This window comes from Symphalangus syndactylus, chromosome 19 (assembly GCF_028878055.3).
Source record: "Symphalangus syndactylus isolate Jambi chromosome 19, NHGRI_mSymSyn1-v2.1_pri, whole genome shotgun sequence".
Lineage (NCBI taxonomy): Eukaryota > Metazoa > Chordata > Mammalia > Primates > Hylobatidae > Symphalangus > Symphalangus syndactylus.
Genome location: NC_072434.2, coordinates 90,287,638 through 90,308,798, shown reverse-complemented (window position 1 = coordinate 90,308,798; position 21,161 = coordinate 90,287,638). Strand labels below are relative to the sequence as shown.

Genomic DNA, 21,161 nt, shown 5'->3' with positions numbered 1-21,161 from the left:
GGGCTGTTCTGATTTTTACCATTGCAAGGTAATGGCTTAGTAGTGATTTTCTCTTGTGTTGCAAATATCTCAGTTTAACTGCTGCTACAATACAAAGCCTTTAGTCCTAAGAATTTCAGGAAAAATGTGAAATTTGAATACATGATAACACACTCATTTCATAAGGTTTCTGAGGCATTCACTTTGTGTGTTGGCATTGATTTTGCTATTTGTGTCTAATCTACAGGGGAATTGTTAACCTCAGAACACAAATGTCAGATTCTGGACCTAGACTCTGAACCAAATGACATAAGAATTTGGTTCACAGAACATTTTAAGTTTCACTGTAGTTGTTTTTATAAAATACAGAGGCTCAGTGATAACTCACTAGATTTTTGTCATCTAGAAAAACTATAATATTGTATATGAAGGCTTTCAATTAGTTTAAAGGAAAAATTACAAAAAGTAAATATAACTTTGCATTCAATAATAAAACAATTTAAACATGTGTTTTAGTTTTAAGACAGTAAAAATTTCTAAAATAATAAGCTTAATTTTTAGAAAGAATTTATTACCCAGTTGCATTTATTTTTTATTGAAGTAGTACCATTAATTTTTTTTCTAAATGTTATCTTTTTGTGAAGTATGCATTCATTAATTGTTTTAACCTGTGCAATTCCCTAAGAAAACTGTTTTCACAAAGACAGTACTTTGAAAAATGTTTAAACTTTTATTTCTGGGCTTTATTTCCATTCTTTTAATTCTTGACATAAAGAGCAATTCCTTTCAAATTATTGAGCACGCATGGACATATTATCCACCTATTCTTGCATTAAAAAAAAAGCCTGAGAGTTTCCGCATATCCACTGTCGCTATCACTTGTGTATGTCAAAAATATTTCCTGTCAGGTTGTTAATTGAGATAGTGCTGAATGGAACCAGTATTTTAAATAAAAGAGTAAGCAAAAAACTAAACCTTCTATTTACTAGCCCAGAAAGACTAACACATAACACTCAGACTAATATAGATGAAATCCAGGAGCTATGGCTCACTCCTGTAATCTCAGCATTTTGGGAGGCCTACCCACTTGAGGCCAGGAGTTCAAGATCAGCCTGGGCAATATAGCAAGACTCCTGTCTCTGCAAAAAGTTTTAAAAAATTAGTCAGAGATGGTGGTGCCAGCCTGTAGTCCCAGTTACCCCGGAGGCTATGAGGGCGGATTGCTTGAGCTCCAGAGTTAGAGGCTGCAGTGAGCCAAGATTGCACCACTGCACTCCAGCCTGGGTGACAGAGTAAGACCTTGTCTCTAAAAAAGGGAAATACATTTATTAGTGTCTTCTGTTTGCCAGGCTTTGAGCCAGGTACAGGACTAGAGTGATGAATGAAACACTATGTCTGCCTTCCAAGTGTTTTACGATCCAGTTGTGTAGGATGGCAAGTAAATGGGCAAATAATGATCCAGTATAATAAATGCTGCCAAAGGGGGAAGTCATCTCAGGAAATCAGGAAGAGTGTCCCAGTGGAAGAGACAAGCAAGCTGACATTTCCTGTTGTTAGCTTTTCCTTCTTAAACATTCCATCAGAATCCATGGAATAAACCGATGGAATAAAACTGATAAAGATTTTTCCTATTTTGAAAAAAACCATTAATTTGCTTCATAGTTCAGGAAAATACCATGCTGGTTTGACTCAGAAGTTAACAGATGTGTCTGACCTGGTTTTTTTGTTGGTGGATTATTTCAACTAAAGTTCTCATTATACTTGAAAATATTTGTTAAAACTTGTACCCTTCCCAAATTATACACATTTAAAAATGTTTAAAATTTCAAAAATTAAACATAGGACTTTCTGTCCTATATTTTTACCATCCAATTTAGACATAAGTATATATAGACAATATACTGTTGCTGCTTAATGCAAAATAGACGTCCTTAAGGCAATTTAGTATTTGTTTACAAACATATATGTACAATTTTGCTCCTGATTTGAAACTGCAATTTTATATATTTAGAGGGGAAAAGCCAAATCGTGCTAGAGTGCACGAGATTTCATGTGAGAGCTGTTTGGCGCAGTGGAAGAGTCTCAAAGGACTCAGCGCGTTTTCATACTTCCTGTTCTTTCATGTAAACCTGATTTGAGAAATTCGCCATCACTTTTTCCTTTACAGAAACTTCATAACAAGTCAGCATCCATTTGTAGTCTCTGGTTCATCTCAAATGTTTAGCCTCTTCTTCTTCTTTTGTTTTTTGATGGCCTTTGTCATGTTTCATCCTAAATTTATATCTGTAGGCACAACTCCTCTTGTGAACTCCAATTGTTCCTTCTTAGTCTTTGCTTGGATTTCAAATTTAACCGAACCAAAAACAGAACTGTTGGACTTGCTCTCAACTCCCTGTAACCAAACTTGTTCCTGTTAAATTCTTCCTCATCTTAGTAAATGGTAGCTGTGATCTTCCACTTGTTCAGGCCGAAAACTGGAGCATTATCCTGACTCCTTTCATTCCCCATAAGCCGCCCTGCAGTAAGGCCTGGTGGCTGTGCTGCCCACTTCTCCCACCACCGACATCCGAGTCCCCATTGTCTATCGCCTGGGCTGTAGTAGTGACTTCCTAAACCATTTTCTCCACTTCCATTCACCTTTTTATAGCCCATTCTCTACACAACAGCCAGAACAATCCTTTTAAAGCAGAAGTCAGACTCCTTCACGCCTTGGCTCCTTCGGAGCAAAACCCAAATACGGCGGTAGGGCCATACGTGATCTTCCCTCCCTCTTTGAGCTCGTGTTTTGCCCCCTACTTTCCTGCTCTGCTTTGGTCACACTAGCTTCTTTGCTGTTCCTCTGTGACCACGGGCATTCCTAGCTTAGGGCCTTTGCACTTGCTCTTTCTCCTGATATGAGCCTTTAGCGCCTATAAATACACACGTTCATTTCAGCAGTCCCTTCAGGTCATTGCTTAAATGTCAACTCATCCTAAAGAGCTTTCTTGACAACTTTTTTTTCTCTGCAAGGACCTTGTTTCTCTCCTTGGCATTTATCTACATGTGACATTTTTCTATCATTGGGTTTAAAAAAAAATCTGTGTATTCAACTAGAACTTGAGCTCCACGGAGGCAGGAACTCTTGTTTTGTTTTGTGTTTTTCTTCACTGCTCTTTTCCTCGCACCTGTCTGAAGCTGTGATTTTAGCCAGGATCTAGATTTCCTGATTCTGGTCCAGTGCTCTTTCCATGGTTCTGTGTGACCTCATACATCAACCTTATTTCACAAATGAGGTTTTTAAGTTCCTTGAGCACAGTGATTGCATTTTTGACTGCTTCTGCTCTGTCCCCGCATAAGACATAGGACTGTGCCATATACCCAGTGATGGACTCCTGGTAAATGCCGTGGCTGGACGAAATGACCTCCAGTGCTCCTTGTGGTCTTCACCAGCGTTCATCACATTATAAGCCCACTCAAGGGATACTTCGCCTTTGTAGGAGTAAGAGACAAGTTGCCATTCCTCAACAGATACACAGTGGCATTTGGAAACTGCATGCAGTTTGAGTGAAAAAATCATGATACAGCAGGAGTCTAGTTTTCAATAAATAGCTTATTTGTATTCTGGATTTTGAACATTTCATGTAACTGTCACTTTGGGGTAGTGGATAATGAGACTGAAATTAATGGTTCCTGTGCTGGCTTAAGTCTGTTTCTTTTCCCCAGGAGGTTGGTATTTCTGCACTTAACCACCTGATGTTGTTGTGGGGAGTATGTCCCAGATAAATTCTGTTGTAAATCAAAGAGCATCCATGATTGGCTTGGATCTTTCTTAAGCAACTACTAAGATGCTCCTACATTTGAGTTTGAAAATTTTTATTCTCTTGGCTATGAAGTTTCTTAAGTGACTCTAGTAATACTGATGGTTTTCCCCCTTGTTTTTACAGGTGATCTGCAACTCTTTTACCATCTGTAATGCAGAGATGCAGGAAGTTGGTGTTGGCCTATATCCTAGGTATGGTGTATGGTACTTCATTTACTGGAAGACACACTTTCATTCCCACCCAAATCCCCAGCCCTTTGGAGGTAGTTAGAAAGGCAGTTGCAGCAGCTTGTTCAAGAGCCGAACTTGAAACTTAGCAATAAATTACCAAAAAAAATGGAAAATGTTAAGTTTAAAGAAAACAATTTTATAACCCCACATTATATGCTGTGATATTAACAAAGGGGCAGATCTCAGAACTAAATTCTTGTTCTCAGGGAGACTTTGGGTGAAGAAGTTGAGGATGGTGGGTGCTAATTAACCATCAGGCTGATTTTTGGTTATTCCCCAATTTCCTGAGCTGAAGCACGTGATTATTTCACCAGATTTGCCATACGTATCAGTTGGGTTCATTTTGTCTTTTGAGTTGGCATACTGTGAGCCCCTTCACTCAAGGAGGCAAGAAAACTCTCAGGCTTTGGCCCCTGAATGCTCTCTCCAGCTGTTGCTGAGCTCTTACCAATGAGCTATGAAACTGTCTTTCCACAAGCCCTATAGGCACGCCCAGTTTCATCTTGTTTTTATGCCATCAGAGTCCAAATACAAATTTAGACTTTCTAATAATTGCGAATCTAAAAATTCAGACTTTTTTCTTATTTCTCGCAATTGTGATTAACCGTAGGTCAGGTCTACTGGTAAGTGGTTCTCCAAAGGCAGTAACATAGGATGATTCAAAGCATGAGCTCTGAGTTCAGGCCACCTGGTCCAAATTCCATCACCACTTACTAGTTGTATGTCCTTGAGCAAGTCATTTAATTTCTGTGTATCAGTCTCCTTGCCTGTAAATGATCCTCATAAGATTGTTGTGAGGATTAAATGTGATGAACATGCTCAAGTGCAAGAAGGTGTTTCTACATGGTAAGTGCTCATTCTAATTAGCACCAATTCCTGATAGCAGCTTAAATCCATTTTGTTTCCCAGATGGTAAGAAATGCCCCTCCAAGGTAAGAAAATGACTGGACCATGGCCCAGGATGCATCAGGTTGTAGTTGGCAAAATAACATCAGCTCTCTATCTAAGAGCAAATACTCCTAATTATTTTTCAATGTGGATGTTCTAGCAAAGGCGGCCATTTCTCCAAAGGAGCTCAACAAATGAGATCCTATGGGAAGGGTCAGTGGTGTCTTGGCTGCTGCATCCCATTATGTCTGAGTATTTTTTTTTTTTTTTTTTTTTTTTTTTTTTTTTTTTTTTTTTTTTTTGAGATGGAGTCTCAGTCTGTCACCCAGGCTGGAGTGCAGTGGTCACTGCAACCTCCACCTCCCGGGTTCAAATGATTCTCCTGCCTCCACCTCCCGAGTAGCTAGGACTACAGGCATGTGCCACCACACCCACACCCAGCTAATATTTTTGTATTTTTAGTAGGGACAGGGTTTCACCATATTAATCAGGCTGGTCTCAAACTGCTGGCCTCAAATGATCCACCCACCTCAGCTTCCCAAAGTCCTAGGATTACAGGCGTGAGCCACCGCACCCAGCTCTCTCAGTCTTTCTTTCTGAGTCGGTTTCTTTCTGACCTTCGTGTTGGGTTGCCTTATTGACTGTTACCTCATCAGTCAACTATGCCCCAATCCCCAAAAAGGACTCAGGACATTTTTTTTATTATTAAATGATAGAATTCCCTAATTAGCCTGCATCTTGGGGAGTATTGCACTTCATGGGAGGTGTGCTAGTGACATTCCTGTGAAGGCACCCGAGTACTGAATCCCTGGTGTCCTGTCAACCCTACCTGCTGCTGCCCCCCAAAGGAAGGTGTCTTTTACCCACTGCCTTTGTTAAATTTAGTTGACAGTCTTCCCCCCCTTTTTTTTCCAGTATCTCTTTGCTCAATCACAGCTGTGACCCCAACTGTTCGATTGTGTTTAATGGGCCCCACCTCTTGCTGCGAGCAGTCCGAGACATCGAGGTGGGAGAGGAGGTAAGGAAACTCATGCTTCCCAGCCTGGCCTTCTTTCCTATCAAAGACCCTCTCAGCTCGGCCTGTCCCTAAAACTGATTGTGCCTGAGGGGACAACTTTTCATTGTCCTTCTGCCAGTGAGAGTATTCGTAGTACAGTCACCTCTCCCCAGCAACCTATCCTTTCTTCTCCCAAATTACAAATGGGCTAATTTTTTAGGGGAGAGGTCACCATATTTCTGGATGATGACAGTTCCTGTCCTATGTGTGTGAGAGAGAGAGGAGTTTGTGTGTGACAGAGGGTGTGTGTTTTATGCACACACCGGGAAGTCATTAAATCTCCTCAGTGGCAACAGCTGAGCAGCCTCTCATATCCTTCCGTGGGCAGGGGGGGCATCCCGGCTTGTGAGTGGGATCCCCAAGACATTTTTACTCGAAAGGCCGCTGGTTACATTGAAGGAAATTATGCATGTTTACTTTGTGCTAATAAAGCAAACAGCTTATACTGTCTCAGGCTGACACTGGGACTTGACAAACCCATCAGCATCTCTGGGTGATCATTTCATCATAGATGCAAAGGGAATAGAGGACAGGGAGGATGACCTCCCGCAGTGAACTGGCCTTGACCCCTCCAGTTTGACAGACTGTCCAGCCAGCCTCTTTGGGTGAAGAACCTTTTCACAAGGCAGCTGCAAACGGGCTGCTCTAGGGCTCTGAACCTAAGCCTACACTGGTTTGCACAGTGACTACCCATGCTGAGTTCTGAGTTACAGATATTTATACTTTCCAGAACCCCGTTTCCTTCTCCTTTCCAATTTGCTAAAGTGGATATTTATTGCAAGGAAAACAATATTGAAAGCTTTTATTGCATTTATGCAGCACTCAGCCAATAAAACCTCAACTCAGAGGTACCATATTTTATGTAGACAGGGATTTGGCTTTGACAAGATTCTCCCCAAACTGATTTTCAGTGGAATGAACCACTTCTTATACAACTACTTGCTAAATTTCCAGATTTTAGGAACAGTGTGTAGAATATACTGGGATATATGTTAGTGAGATGGAGAATGTAGTTTTTTCTCTTTTTTTCTGGGGCCACAAAGGACTTCAAGGCAGGTGAGAGATGAAACCACTATCTATTTTCAGCAATATTCATTTGGGGGCTGAAGAGTGGCTGCTGCTGCTGTCGATGATGATGATGATTTTGCAAATTAAAAAACAAACCAAGTAACTTGACAAAAGCAATTAGAATTGGTTGGAATTTTCAGAAATGACAAAGACAGTTTCTTATATTTTCCGGGGCTCGGCTGCCAGTCATTCTCCCGTGGTTGCTTTTCACTTAGTTGAATAAAACACCTTGTCTTTAGGTGCTGCTTTCGCTTCTTCACATCTGTCTCTTTCCATCTCTGGAGCAACAAGCAAATCCTTCCTCTTGCCAAATATGAGACGTTGCCACTCAGTGCAAAGCCCTTCAGACTCATATTTTCCCCTGTGGTGCTTAGCAAGGCATCTTCTCAACAGAAAGAAGGTTCTCCCCACAAGTCCTTCATATATACCAGTTTCAGAGAATAAACATTTCTCCATTCCATTCTGTAGGTCTTGCTGAACGTTTCCCCTGATTCATTGTCCTCTCTGTCCACTATATCTCTTTGTCTTAATGTTATATGCCCTTCAAGGCCGTTTGTTATGATTTAAATGTGTCCCCCAGATTCCATCTGTTGAAAACTTTATCCCCAAATTCTTGCTGATGGTTTGTGCAGGTGGACTCTTTGGGAAGTAATTCAGATTAGATAAGGTTCTCAGGATGGGAACCCCATGATGAGATTGGTGGCTTTATAAGAAGAGGACACTCCTGCCACTTCCTCCTGTGATGCCCTCTGCCATGTTATCAGGCAGCAAGAAGGCCCTCCCCAGATGCAGGTGCCATGCCCTGGCATCATGTTTCCCAGCCTCCAGAATTGTGAGAAATGTATTTATAAATTACCCAGTCTGTGGTATTCTGTTAACACAACAGAAAATGGACTAAGGTACCCTTTCAATCACATCTCTTGTGTAACTCTTTCCCTGATTTCCCATATCAGAAGAAGTTCTTTTCCTTTGAGTTCTCCCTTATAGTGGTTATTAATACATCTTTGGCGCGTATCTTGGCTCTTTTGGAGACCTCTCTATTTATGAGATTTATGAGGACAGACTATTGGGTCTTATTTCTGTATCTCTTAGCACTTTGCTTTGCACCCAGGAGGCATTTGATAACTTTTTATTGAATTGACTCTCTATTATATTGAGCTTACTCTAGTGACCGGCAGTATTTCTTGTGGGGACGCTATTGCCATTTTGAATGGGACAGTTCTTCATTGTGTGGGATTGTTGCATCATTGGAGAAGACTTGTGTCCTTGGCGTGTGCTTAACTAATGCCTGTAGCCATCCCCCAACAACTAAAATATATCCTATGCCTTTCAAACTGACCCCTTGGAGCAGAGGTAGGGGAGAGGGAGAGCCATGAGAAAAGACATTTTGAGCCATTGATTAAGCAGGGTAATTCCTATTTATTGTACAAATATTAGCTTTAAATTAATGAAGGAATAAATCTAGACATCTTGTGTTCCAAACACACAAAAATGGTGAATACATGAGGTAATGAATAACCTAAATACCATGACTTGATCATTACGCATCCTATGCATGTAACAAAATAGTACCTGGATCCCATAAATATGTATAAATATTATGTATTAATTTTTTTAAAGTTAAAATTCCTTGGGAAAAAAATTTAGACATTTTGGTAATTTCATATCATGAGCTTTGCATTTGGCTTCAGTGCTCATTAGGGCACCCACAGTTTTGATATGAGCTATTTGGGATCTGTGTGTCAGAATATAGGCTTCACAATGGAAGACTCAACAGCAACTGAGGCAGAAGTTCCTCAATCTACATTTGTTGAGTAAATTAATGAGACTTCTTAAAGATAATATAAGAGCTGGAATAGGGCCGGGCGCCGTGGCTCATGCCTGTAATCCCAGCATTTTGGGAGGCCAAAGCAGGCGGATCACTTGAGGTCAGGAGTTTGCTTGCGTTCAGCCTGGCCAACATGGTGAAACCCCATCTCTACTAAAAATACAAAAAATTAGCCAGGTTGTGGTGGCAGGTGCCTGTAATCCCAGCTACTCAGGAGGCTGAGGCACGAGAATCACTTGAACCTGGGAGGCAGAAGTTGCAGTGAGCTGAGATCGCGCCATTGCACTCCAGCCTGGGCAACAAGAGTGAAACTCCATCTCAAAAAAAAAAAAGCTAGAATAGAATCTCAGACACTTATAAATGACAGGCAGTCCTCAGGGTTGTCCCATGGCTCCTGAAAGGAAGGGAATATGAAACCCAGTCTACTGCCAGTTTAAGATGGGAGCATTTCAAACCTCACACAAGGGGAGCTAGAAAATTGCACAAGGTCTATCATAACAGAAGTTGTCATGGAAATTTCTTACCCCTTGTTTCTCTCTATATAAATCCATCCTTTGGACCCTCTTTGGACAGTCTCCTTGCAAACCAGCAACATTTATAATACTTTGCTGTTTAAGGCTCTCCATTGTAATGCTGAGTTATTGGGTCTTTTTTCTTTTATATGACTTTGGATTTTTGTCTCCTCATTCAGCCACCTCCTACAGAGAGAGATGTGTAATATCATTTAAGTCATGGCGCATGTGACTGGATTGCTGATGGCTACCTTTTCAAAATTATCTTAAATATGAAATTTATTTGGTCTGATAGTTTTATAAAACATAGATCAAGGAGGAAAGCTGGGTAGGCCAAAGCAATCTTATGGGAGTTCCTGGTTAAAATAACTTGTAGCTGTTACAAATAATGCCATTGGCTGCCAGCGTTCTCTGGCGCCATATCAACTGGGAGAAATGTGATTGACACAAGTTGAATGAATTAGTATCCCTAATGTCAGTCTTAATCTGATGTCTTTTGGGATTAAGACAGTCTGTTTCTTCTCTTAGTCATCTTATTTGCTAAACCATTAAACAAATTCACTGCATGTTTACTGGATGTCAGGAGTTGGGTAGCAGTTTTAGAAACCTTCTCTAATACAAAGATTATGAAGACCCAGCCCTGACTTCAAGAGTTCAAGGTATAGTTGAGCAAACTGATAGAGGACAGAAAACAATAATAGAATTAAGATGCACAGTGTTGTAAATGGGCACAGGGCTTATAGAAGCTCAGAGCAGGAGCACTGAAGTGATTAGAAAAGGGAGGGAGTGGAGAGTGGTTAAGGAATGCTTCCAGAGGACTGACTGCTAAACTCTGGAAGGATCCATGGAGTTAGAGTTGGATGAGGCTGGAAAAGGCATTGTAGACAGAGGCACAGAGGCCAGGGACAGAATGGTGAGTTCAAGGAGCAAGAAGCAGTTCTCATCAATAGACGACGAAAGAATTTAGATGTGACCCGAAGTTGAGGGAATATGTTGGGATCAGACTGACAAACCCCATGGGAGCCTTATTACAGACCTTGGTTTAGCTGAAGGTTTCATAACGTTGTCTGGTCTATAGGAGGCGCCCAGTAAGTATTTGTGGAAGGGAGAAGGACAAGCAGCGGGACATTATTGAAGGGTTTCAGCAAAGGAACTGCGTGGCCAGATTTTCTTTTTTTTTTTTTTTTCTGCATGTTTACAAATGTTACTGTTTTTTATTGTACATACTATACATAGAACATTTAAAGAAAACAATTTTTAAAACCCCACACAATTCTAACCCCTGAGTTAGATTTGGGATATCACAAGTTAAACATTTTGCTCAGGGTACATTCAATTTTACCTCACTCACTGTTGCTGTAGTGTGAGTTTTTCTCAACTCGTTGAACCATATGAGTGAAACGTGATGTCTCCTTTGCCTTCCATTCACTTTTGTATATACGACCATGGCTAAGATGATAGGGAACATTTATGGGGTGATTCAATTTAGGAAGCAATAGATGAAGCCTAATAGGTAAAAACAAAAATCAAAACCCAAGGACTACAAAACTGAGTAAGACCTAAGTAGTCTGCACCATCTTTGGAATCTTAGAAAACTCCGATAATGTTACGTATTCATTTATTTTATGGAAGAAAATGTAAGGTTTAAACTGGGAAATGATTTGTTCAGTGCTACACTTACTGCTACGCAGTGTGGAGGGGGTTAGTAATAAAGCTTCATTCTCAGGATTGCAGTAACAAATTATTTATCTAGGACAGTGCCCAGCACATGACGCTTAATAAATAGTGATTTTCTTCTTCCATTTGTGATTGGAGTCTCCTGAAGGGAAAAGTAGAGCTCAAATGGTGAGTGTCCAAAAAAATTATGACGTTATAGGTTTCTCATAAATTGTGGAAACAAATATTTAGAGAATCTATCAAAACTATAGTAAATAGATCTCTTCTCACATATCAAAGCAGAATAATTAGTCTTTGGTGGAGGTGGTCTGGCTGATGTTTGGACTCGGCAAGAAAGATTGCTAAAACTGTTGAATAACATTGGGTTTGTGTGTAGAAGTGTTGGTCCATGATGACATCCACACAGATTATTTTCCATTCTTAAATTAACATTTTCTATAAGCAGTCTTTGTTCTAATACATGCTCCTCTGAAATTGAAGCTGAAAGTGTTATGACTAGTTTCACTTTAAATGAAGGTACCTTTAAGTCTGAAATGAGCAGGTGCTTTCAGGTTTAGGCTGTTGAATACAAACACATAAAAGTTTGATTTTTGTTTTTGGCTTAAGATGATAAAATTACTTTTAACAGGGTTTTATTAAATTATAGTCAATAAATAACTAAATTGTGATTTCACAGTTAAATTCATTATAAAAGTCCATATCCCATTCTTAAGAATGGATAAGTGTAAAAGAAATATAATTTCATTTACCTTTTGAATTAAGCTAAAAGAATACTTTAGTAACCTAATTGTGATTTAAAAAAAAATAATTTCAACTTTTATTTTAGATTCAGGGGGCACATGTGCAGGTGTGTTGCATGGGTATATTGCATGATAGTGAGCTTTGGGGTGTGATGAATCCCATCACCCTGGTAGGGAGCATGGTACCCAACAGTTTTTCACCCCTTGCCCTACCTCCCTCTCCAGTAGTGCCAGTGTCTGTCATTGCCATCTTTATGTCCATGAATACCCAATGTTTAGTTCCCACTTACAAGTGAGAACATCAGGTGTTTGGTTTGATAGATTCTCTAAATATTTGTTTCCATAGTTTATGAGAAATCTATAATTGCTGTGTTTGGTTTTCTGTTTCTGCATTGATTTGCTTAGGAGAATGGCCTCTAGCTGCATTCATGTTGCCACAGAGGACATGATGTCATTCTTTTTTATGGCTGCATACTATTCCATGGTATATATGTACCACATTTTTTAGCCCACTATTGATGGGCACTTAGGTAGATTCTGTTTCTTTGCTATTGTGAATAGTACTGTGATGAACATGTGAGTGCATGTGTGTTTTTGGTAGAATGACTTATTTTCTTTGGGTATATACCCAGTAATGGGATTGTTGGCTCAAATGGTAGTTCTGAGCTCCTCTCCAAACTGCCTTCCACAGTGGCTTAACTAATTTACATTCCCACTAGTAGTGTATAAGTGTTCCCTTTTCTCCACAGCCTCACCAACATTTGTTATTTTTGGACTTTTTAGTAATAGCCATTCTGACTGGTGTAAGCTGGTATCTCATTGTGGTTTTGATTTGCATTTCTCTGATTAGTGACGTGGAGCATTTAAAAAGCATGTTTGTTGGCTGCTGGTATGTCTTCTTTTGAAATGTGTCTGCTCATGTCTTTGGCCCACTTTTTACTTGGGTTATTTGCTTATTGCTTAAGTTCCTTATAGATTCTGGGTATTAGACCTTTGTCAGATGCATAGTTTGTGAATATTTTCTCCCATTCTGTAGGTTGTTTGTTTACTTTGTTGATAGTTTCTCTTGCTGTGCAGAAACTCTTCAGTTTAGGTCCCACTTGTCAATTTTTGTTTTTGTTGCAGTTGCTGTTGAAGACTTAGTCATACGTTCTTTCCGAAAGCTGACGTCCAGAATGGTGTTTCTTAGGTTTTCTTCTAGCGTGCATAAAGTTTGTGGTCTTACATTTAAATTTTTAATCTTTGAATTAACTTTTATATATAGTGCAAGGTAGGTGTCTTCTGCATATGGCTAGCCAGCCATCCTAGCACCGTTTATTGAATAGGGTGTCCTTTGCTCTTTGCTTATTTTTGTATGACTACTTTTCTGTGTGTAGGCAAGGTTGGGAGAATGAGGGTCAGAGTGATGTAATAATCCAGGGAAGAGAGAAAAGTGGTAGCCTGAAGTCAGGGGGAACTCAGGTGGTGGCTTGTGATAGGGTATCTGAAGACTATAATATTTAGGAGGTAAAATTAGCAGGATTTGTGAAACAAGGAGAGACACAATGATACTCAGGTTTGACTTTAAAAAGAAGTGATATTTTTCAGGCTTTTTTCCAGTTCAGAGCCAGTATTAACAGAAACATTTGTAACTGTGATCACGGAATTCTAGAAATGAAACAAGGTCTAATTTTAACTTGGTCGTCTTTTTTTTTTTTTTTTTTTTTTTTGAGACGGAGTCTTGCTCTCTGTGGCCCAGGCTGGAGTGCAGTGGGGCGATCTCTGCTCACTGCAAACTCCGCCTTCCGGGTTCACGCCATTCTCCTGCCTCAGCCTCCAGAGTAGCTGGGACTACAGGCGCCCGCCACCGCGCCCGGCTAATTTTTTATATTTTTAGTAGAGACGGGGTTTCACTGCGTTAGCCAGGATGGTCTCGACCTCCTGACCTCGTGATCAGCCCGCCTCAGCCTCCCAAAGTGCTGGGATTACAGGCGTGAGCCACTGCACCCAGCCTTAACTTGCTCATCTTATCCACTCAGTTGTAGACAATGAAAAGATGGTTTCATGGAAAAGGAGTTCATTTTGTCTTAAGATTTTGATGTAAGCTATGTATTCAAGATCTAGAAAATCTCCATTATATTACTGTAATGTCAGAAATGATTTACTGCATTTTCTGTAAGAGCTGCACTAAAATGGCAGAGCAGTGGTCAGTAACATTAATATTTTAATGCAATTTTGTTCTGTGCCATTAAGGTGTCTACTGATCAATGGCCAAGTTTCACATATACATTCCCACTAAATGAGCCCTACATTTACTGAGTAGATATTCCATTACAACTGGTGAGTCAATGAGTCTTTAATACAGGTTTTTATCTTTGGCTAATAACATGACTTTAGCTGTCATTACCAGTTAGTAATCTGGCTGTTTTTTTCCAAAAATATGAATAAAATATTTTTGCCATTAAGCCCTTCACAACTGATAACCAGATATTCTGCAGACTTCATTGGCATAAAAGAAGCACAAAAATGGGTCACTTGCTCTGAGGTAATGGGGCAGTTGCCATAGGAAGAGGTGTATTGGAGCCAAGCTTGGAGGATGAGAGGCTCTCAGTAAGCGGAGTGTGGACGAGAGGCTCGCTTAGGCAGTGATGCCCAGACACGTGTTGGCAAGGTGTTCATTGTTTCAGAGGTCTAGCGGTGTGCATAACTGTGACAGCCTGGGGTTCAGGAGAGACATGGAGACTGGAAAGACAGACAGAAAAACAGCTGAGGGAAAGCCTTGTGTGCCTTTATTCAGGGACAGTGAGAAACCATCGCAAGTTTTCACGTAGAGAAATGACGTGATCGCATGGGAGTTTTAGGAAGATCTCTCTCAAAGCAGTTTAGAAGAGGAAAGGTACCCTGACGGCGGTGGGGAAGCCAGTTAGAAAGCCATTGCGTAGTCCAGGTAATGGCTCCAGGCAGTTACAGTATACCGAGCGAGGCTTTAAGCATCCATTTATTGGGGTTAAATGAAATAACTAGTCTCTTGTTGCCCATTCACTGCCTGACAAGATCACTCGTGAGTTTTGGCCCTTGTAATAAAGTCTTGGGTTAGTCAAGCACATTTTTTTCTGATGTGACAGACCCTGGAGTTAGTGGCTTCACACTGGACACATTGTAATCTCCCAATAACTACTGTCCATTTACCTGCTTTGATAGTGGGAGTTGATGACTAAGAGCCATTGGGCTGGATTCAGAATTAGTGTCCTAGAGTTAACCCAAGAGGGGACATAGGGATGGGCTCATTTGCTACCTCCCCTCCTGTAAGGAAACTGGGACCCACAGAGCCTAATAGTATAAGGTGAACGTATCTGCTGTCCCAGACTTACTCATAGGCTGTTTTAAAAAGTGAGCTTGGAAATAGGTTATTTGGAATTTGGAACATAGCATTCGTTAGAAACAAGAGGAACTTGCCTGGTATGGTGACCGTTTGTGCCTCACAGGCAACCCTGGCTTCAGATCATGAAGCAACAGAAACATGGAGGAAATCACACAGTGGCTGTTGTCTCAGCTGAAGGATCTCAGTTGCCACAAACATTCCCTAACACAGGTGTGAGTATTTTAGGTTTGACGGTGCTACTGAAACTCCTTAAGAGACGCCAGCTTCTTCTACAGCCCTCTCTCCCCGCCAAGTATGAGAAGCAGCCATGTTAAAGTAAAAAGAGCATCAGACTTACCAAGAGATCTGGGTGCCGTCTTCAGTGTTACCTGAACACAAGACCTTTGCTAGTTTTACTGTGCTATGCTGCCTCGCCACAAACAGTAGATCTCAGTAACGTCATTGTCTGTATCTCTTAAGGGCAGATACTCTTGTCTCTGGGTGTGGAGCAGCATGTTATGTTTGCCTAATGTGAAGACTCTGGAGAGCCAGCCAGGCAGATCAGGCTGTGGGCCCTGTCCCCTTGGTGATGGTGATGGCTGTGGTGGATCTGACAGATCTGGCTGGCCAGCCCAGCCATCCACCATCACCCCTACAGCTTGAGAGAGTCCTTCCCAAAGTTTTGTTTTCTGCCAGAGAGGGTGGCTGCCTTTGCCCTACTATGATTTCAAACAAGCAAGATCATGCTTTGTAGACATGAGATGCTTTCTTTTAAGTATAAGGAAAACCACCTGGAGTTTTTTGCTCTAGGGAGTGTTTTGCATCTCTTTCAGTGGATAATCCTGCCTTCTTGCTCTCCCAAAGTCTTCACTTCTTCCCCCACCACACCGCCATGATTACTTTCTACTTTTAAAAGCAAAGAAGTATTTCTACAGTATGGTACAGGCTGATATATGATACAGGAAAAGAAAAACTAGAGCAGGGAAGGGAATTGGGTTGTTACTTTTAATAGGGCATTGAGGTTAAACCTTAATGAGAAAGTGGGATTTGACTGAAACTCAAAGGCGATGAGGGAGGTTGTCATAGTAGACGGGGCGGAAGGGCAGAGGGAACAGCCAGTGCACAGGCCTTGAGGTAGGAGTGTGTGTGGAGCCAGACAGGAGGCCAGCCTGGTGGAGCAGCAGCAATGAGGGAAAGTGGGAAATGAGAGGGAACTGGTGGGATTATGTGAAGCCATTGCTTCTCTACCTATGATGAAGGACCAGTTTTTCTTTTCCTTTGTAATCTATTGCAGACCAGTATTTTTATAAAATCTAGTGAAAATAAATTATTAGAAAAATGAAGGGCTGGGTGCAGTGGCTCACACCTGTAATTCCATGGGAGGTCAAGGAGGAAGAATTGCTCAAGCCCAGGAGTTCAAGACCAGCCTGGGTAACATTGTGAAACTCCATCTCTACAAGAAATAGAGAAAATTAGTCATTGTGGTGGTACATGCCTGTAGCCCCAGCTACCTGGGAAGCTGAGGTGGGAGGATCACCCGAGCCCAGGAGGTTGAGGCTGCAGTGAGGCAGTGAGTTGTGATCATGCCACTGCACACCAGCCTTTGTGGCAGAGTGAGACCCTGTCTTAAAACAAAAAAAAAGCTCTATGTTTTACTATTAGTCACCTAAAATTACCCTTACCAAATTAGTAAAAAACATTTCTAAATATTAACTTTGTTTCTTGACTCATTTCGTCATGGACTGGTAACCCACAGTGTGCACTGGCACCAATGCGGGGACCACACTTTGAATTGCACTTGGGGAGTTAGAAGGACCAGGCTTTTACTCAGGCAAAGTGGGGAGCTGTTGTGATGTTTCAAACAGAACATGTCATCTGACATATTTTAAGTGAATCACTCTGGCTAGAGGGTGGAGTGCAGGGGGCCAAAAGAAAGAATCAGGGAGACCAGTTGTGAGACTATTACATTTTACAGGTGAGAGGTAATGATGGCTCAGACCAGGATGGTAGCATTGGAAAAGGTAAAAAGTGGTTGATTGTGGGTAATTTTTAAGGTGGAGCCCACAGAATTTCCTGGTGGATTGGATGGCAAGTGTAAAGGAAAGAGTGAAGTCAAGGATGACTCGGAGGCTTCAACTTGGATAAGACAGAAGATGAGTTACTGTCAGCTGAGAGTGGGAATGCTCCAGCTGAGAGGGAACAGGTTGAGGGGAAGATCAAGCATTCTGTTTTCTGGATTTTGAATTAGACTTTCGTAAGAGATCTAATCAAGTGCAAAATGCTTAAGCATTATGATGTTGCCTAAAGACCGGTGACTTAATGGGACTCAGTGTTAGAGAGTGTCCGAGGAATCCTTTAAATATATCCTCTCATTTATAACCCTTCACCATCCAAGGCAGGGGATACTACTCTGAAAGGGTGTAAGGCAGTCAGTTGAAATGCTTCCATCAGTGGTGGTACTCTCAAGTTAAACTCTCCCCTATTTGGAAATTATTCTACCCCCCTTTCTTTTTAAAACCTAGATACAAATAAGAGAACTGTTTTCTCATTTCAAAGATACCAAATTTGGATGACCTTAAATTCCATGAGGCAGCTATAGAATTGGTTAGAATTTAAGAGCAATCTGGCTGTATCATCTGCCACCCTTTTGGTTGCCAGGATTAATTTGGCTTCTCTGATTGCTAATGGTTACAGAATTTATTTAGCAAACCTTAGTAATACCAAACATACAACAGCTTTTGATATTTTACTGTAGTGAAAAAAAGTAAGATACAAAAGGGGGTAGAGATCATAAGCCCCATTCTTTAAATATATGATACATATATACTTACCACATAATAAAGACTGAAAGGAAATAGATTAAAAATTTACATGTGATTATTTGGGTAGAGAAACTATAAGTGGTACCTTCTCTCTTACATTTTTGGTTTATAATAAAAAGTTTTACTCCAATAATTAGCAATAATAATAACCATTTGTTAAAGAAATGAGCACAGCAGATGTTTCAGCGCTTCCCTCTCTCTGGCCTGCACAGCTCACCATCTGCTACCTGGATATGCTGATGACCAGTGAGGAGCGCCGGAAGCAGCTGAGGGACCAGTACTGCTTTGAATGTGACTGTTTACGTTGCCAAACCCAGGACAAGGTATGTGGTATGGAACCAGATTGAAACACCTCCACGGCAATATCTCAATGATCTTCAGAGAACTCTGCCTTGATTTCATAAACCCAAAAGTAATGACCCTCAGTACATGGTAGGAAACAGATAAATAAGATAACTCATCGAACTGCGTATGCTTTGTTTCCTGGAACTTGTGTCACCCACCAAGCTGAGATTTGACCGATTTAACCAAAGGTAAGGGTCGATGGAGTTGAGAGTCAAGTGGGAATGTAGGCATTAAGCATTTAATTAAAAGGATGGGTGAAGGCCAGAGTGCTAGTAGAACGTACGTAGTAAGTGGGCTGAATTACATTATGATTGACAAGTTATTGCTCAGTAAACAACATACCAAGTTTTACCTAGTTTATTTCTTTAAAAATTTTTTTTTAAATAAAATCAGGTTTGTCGAAGTACAATTTACATGCAAAAAATTTACCCTACTTAGTGAGACAGTTCTATGATTTCAGCAAACGCAGTCATGAAACTGCCATCAAAATCAAGATACAGAATGGTTTCATTTCCCAAAAAGGTGCCCTCATGTCCTTTATAGTCAACCCTACCACCCCTACCCCAACCCCTGATAACCGCTGATCTGTTTTTTATCCTTATAGTTTTTTCCTTTTGTTTTTAGATGACACATAATAATTGCACATATTTGTGGGGTACAGAGTGATACTTAATTATGTGTATACTGTGTGTAGGATCAAATCAGGGTAATTAGCATATCTGTCACCTCATATATTTATCATTTCTTTGTGTTGTGAACATTCAGAATCCTCTTTTAGCATTTTGAGAATACACAATAAAATGAACCATATCCCCCTACAGTGCTGCAGATGAGCAGATTCGTTCCTCCTAAGTTTGTGTTCATTAACCAACCTCTCCCCACCTTCCTAGCCTCTAGTACCCACAGTTCTCCTCTCTACTTCCATGAGATCAATTGTTTTTTGTTCCCGCATATGAGTGAGAACACGTAGTATTTTATCTTTATGCACCTGACTTACTTTGCTTACCATAGTGTCCTCTAGGCCCATCCATATTGCCATGGATGACAGAGTATCATTTTCATGGCTGAATAATATTCCATTGTGTATATATGCCACATTATCTTTATCTGTTTTTCCATTGATGGACACATAGGTTGATTTCATATCTTAGTTTTTGTGAACAGTGCTGCTGTAATAAACATGGGGCTGCAGGTATCCCTTTGATACACTGATTTTCTATCCTTTGGATAAATACCCAGTGCTGTAATTGCTAGATTGTATGGTAGTTCTATTTTTAGTTTTTTGAGAACCCCACACGCTGTTTTCCATAATGGCTGTACTATTAGGTGGGCGCAAAAGTAATTGCAATGTTTGCCATTAAAATTAATGGCAGTGGCCTCATGGTAGAGGCCTTTCACCTCCTCAGTTAAATTTATTCCTAGGTGTCTTTTTTTAGGAGTGGGTAGCTATTACTTTTAATGGCAAAAACCACTATTACTTTTGCACCAGCCTAGTATGAGAGTATGTTTTCTCTACATCCTTGCCAGCAACTGTTATAATTTTTTTTTTTTGGTCTTTTTGATAATAGTCATTCTAATTAGGGTGAGATGACACCTCATTTTGGTTTTGATTTGCATTTTCCTGATGGTTGCTGATAAGCATTTTTATTGGCCTTTTGTATATGTGTTAGATAAATGTCTATTTAGATCCTTTGCCCTCTTTTGAATTGGAATATTTGTGATATTTTTGCTGTTGAGTTGTTTGAGTTCCTTGTATATTCTGGATATTAGTTCCTTTTTGAATGCATAATTTGCAAATATTTTCTGCCATTTTATAGGTTGTCTCTTCACTCTGTTGAGTGTTTTCTTTGCTCTGCAGAAGCATTTTGGTTTAATACAGTCTCATTTGTCTATTTTTGTTTTTGTTGCTTGTGCTTTTGTGGTCTTAGCCATAAAATCTTTGCCTAGACCAATGTCCTGAAGTGTTCCCCCTATGTTTTCTTTCTTTTTTTTTTTAATTTAAGTTCTAGGGTACATGTGCACAATGTGCAGGTTTGTTACATATGTATCCATGTACCATGTTGGTGTGCTGCACCCATTAACTCGTCATTTACATTAGGTATATCTCCTAATGCTTTCCCTCCCTCCTCCCCCCTCCACAATGGGCCCCGGTGTGTGATGTTCCCCTTCCTGTGTCCAAGTGTTCTCATTGTTCAATTCCCACCTGTGAGTGAGAACATGCGGTGTTTGGTTTTTTGTCCTCACGATAGTTTGCTGACAATGATGGTTTCCAGCTTCATCCATGTCCCTACAAAGGACATGAACTCATCCTTTTTTATGGCTGCATAGTATTCCATGGTGTATATGTGCCACATTTTCTTAATGCAGTCTATCATTGATGGACGTTTGGGTTGGTTCCAAGTCTTTGCTATTGTGAATAGTGCTGCAATAAACATATGTGTGCATGTGTCTTTATAGCAGCATGATTTATAATCCTTTGCGTATATACCCAGTAATGGGATGGCTGGGTCAAATGGTATTTCTAGTTCTAGATCCCTGAGGAATTGCCATACTGTCTTCCACAATGGTTGAACTAATTTACAGTCCCACCAACAGTGTAAAAGTGTTCCTGTTTTCTTTTAGTATTATAGTTTCCAGGCTCACAGTAGTTAATTCATTTTGGTTGATTTTTCTGTGTGGTGACAGATAAGGGTTTAGTTTCATTCTTCTGCACATGGATATCCACTTTTCTGATGACAAGTAATGGAAGAGCTGTCCTTTCCCCACTGTGTGTTCTTGGTGCCTTTGTTGACAATCAGTTGCCTATAAATATGTGGATGTAATTGTGGGTTTTCTGTTCTGTTCCGTTGGTCTATGTGTCTGTTTTTATACCAAT

At 40.4% G+C, this 21,161-nt stretch overlaps 1 protein-coding gene across 5 annotated transcripts in view; it reads left to right on the top strand.

Annotated features, from left to right (window-relative positions):
- SMYD3 (SET and MYND domain containing 3) overlaps positions 1 to 21,161 on the top strand; it is a 745,729-nt gene that overhangs the window by 572,933 nt on the left and 151,635 nt on the right. For 4 of the 5 annotated variants that reach the window (XM_055234699.2, XM_063613546.1, XM_063613547.1 and 1 more), the window contains 3 exons: positions 3,903 to 3,970; positions 5,813 to 5,915; positions 18,154 to 18,264. In XM_055234699.2, the coding sequence (XP_055090674.1) occupies positions 3,903 to 3,970; positions 5,813 to 5,915; positions 18,154 to 18,264 (282 nt within the window). The remainder of the gene's footprint in view (positions 1 to 3,902; positions 3,971 to 5,812; positions 5,916 to 18,153; positions 18,265 to 21,161) is intronic. The other variant, XM_055234700.2, reaches the window with a different exon arrangement.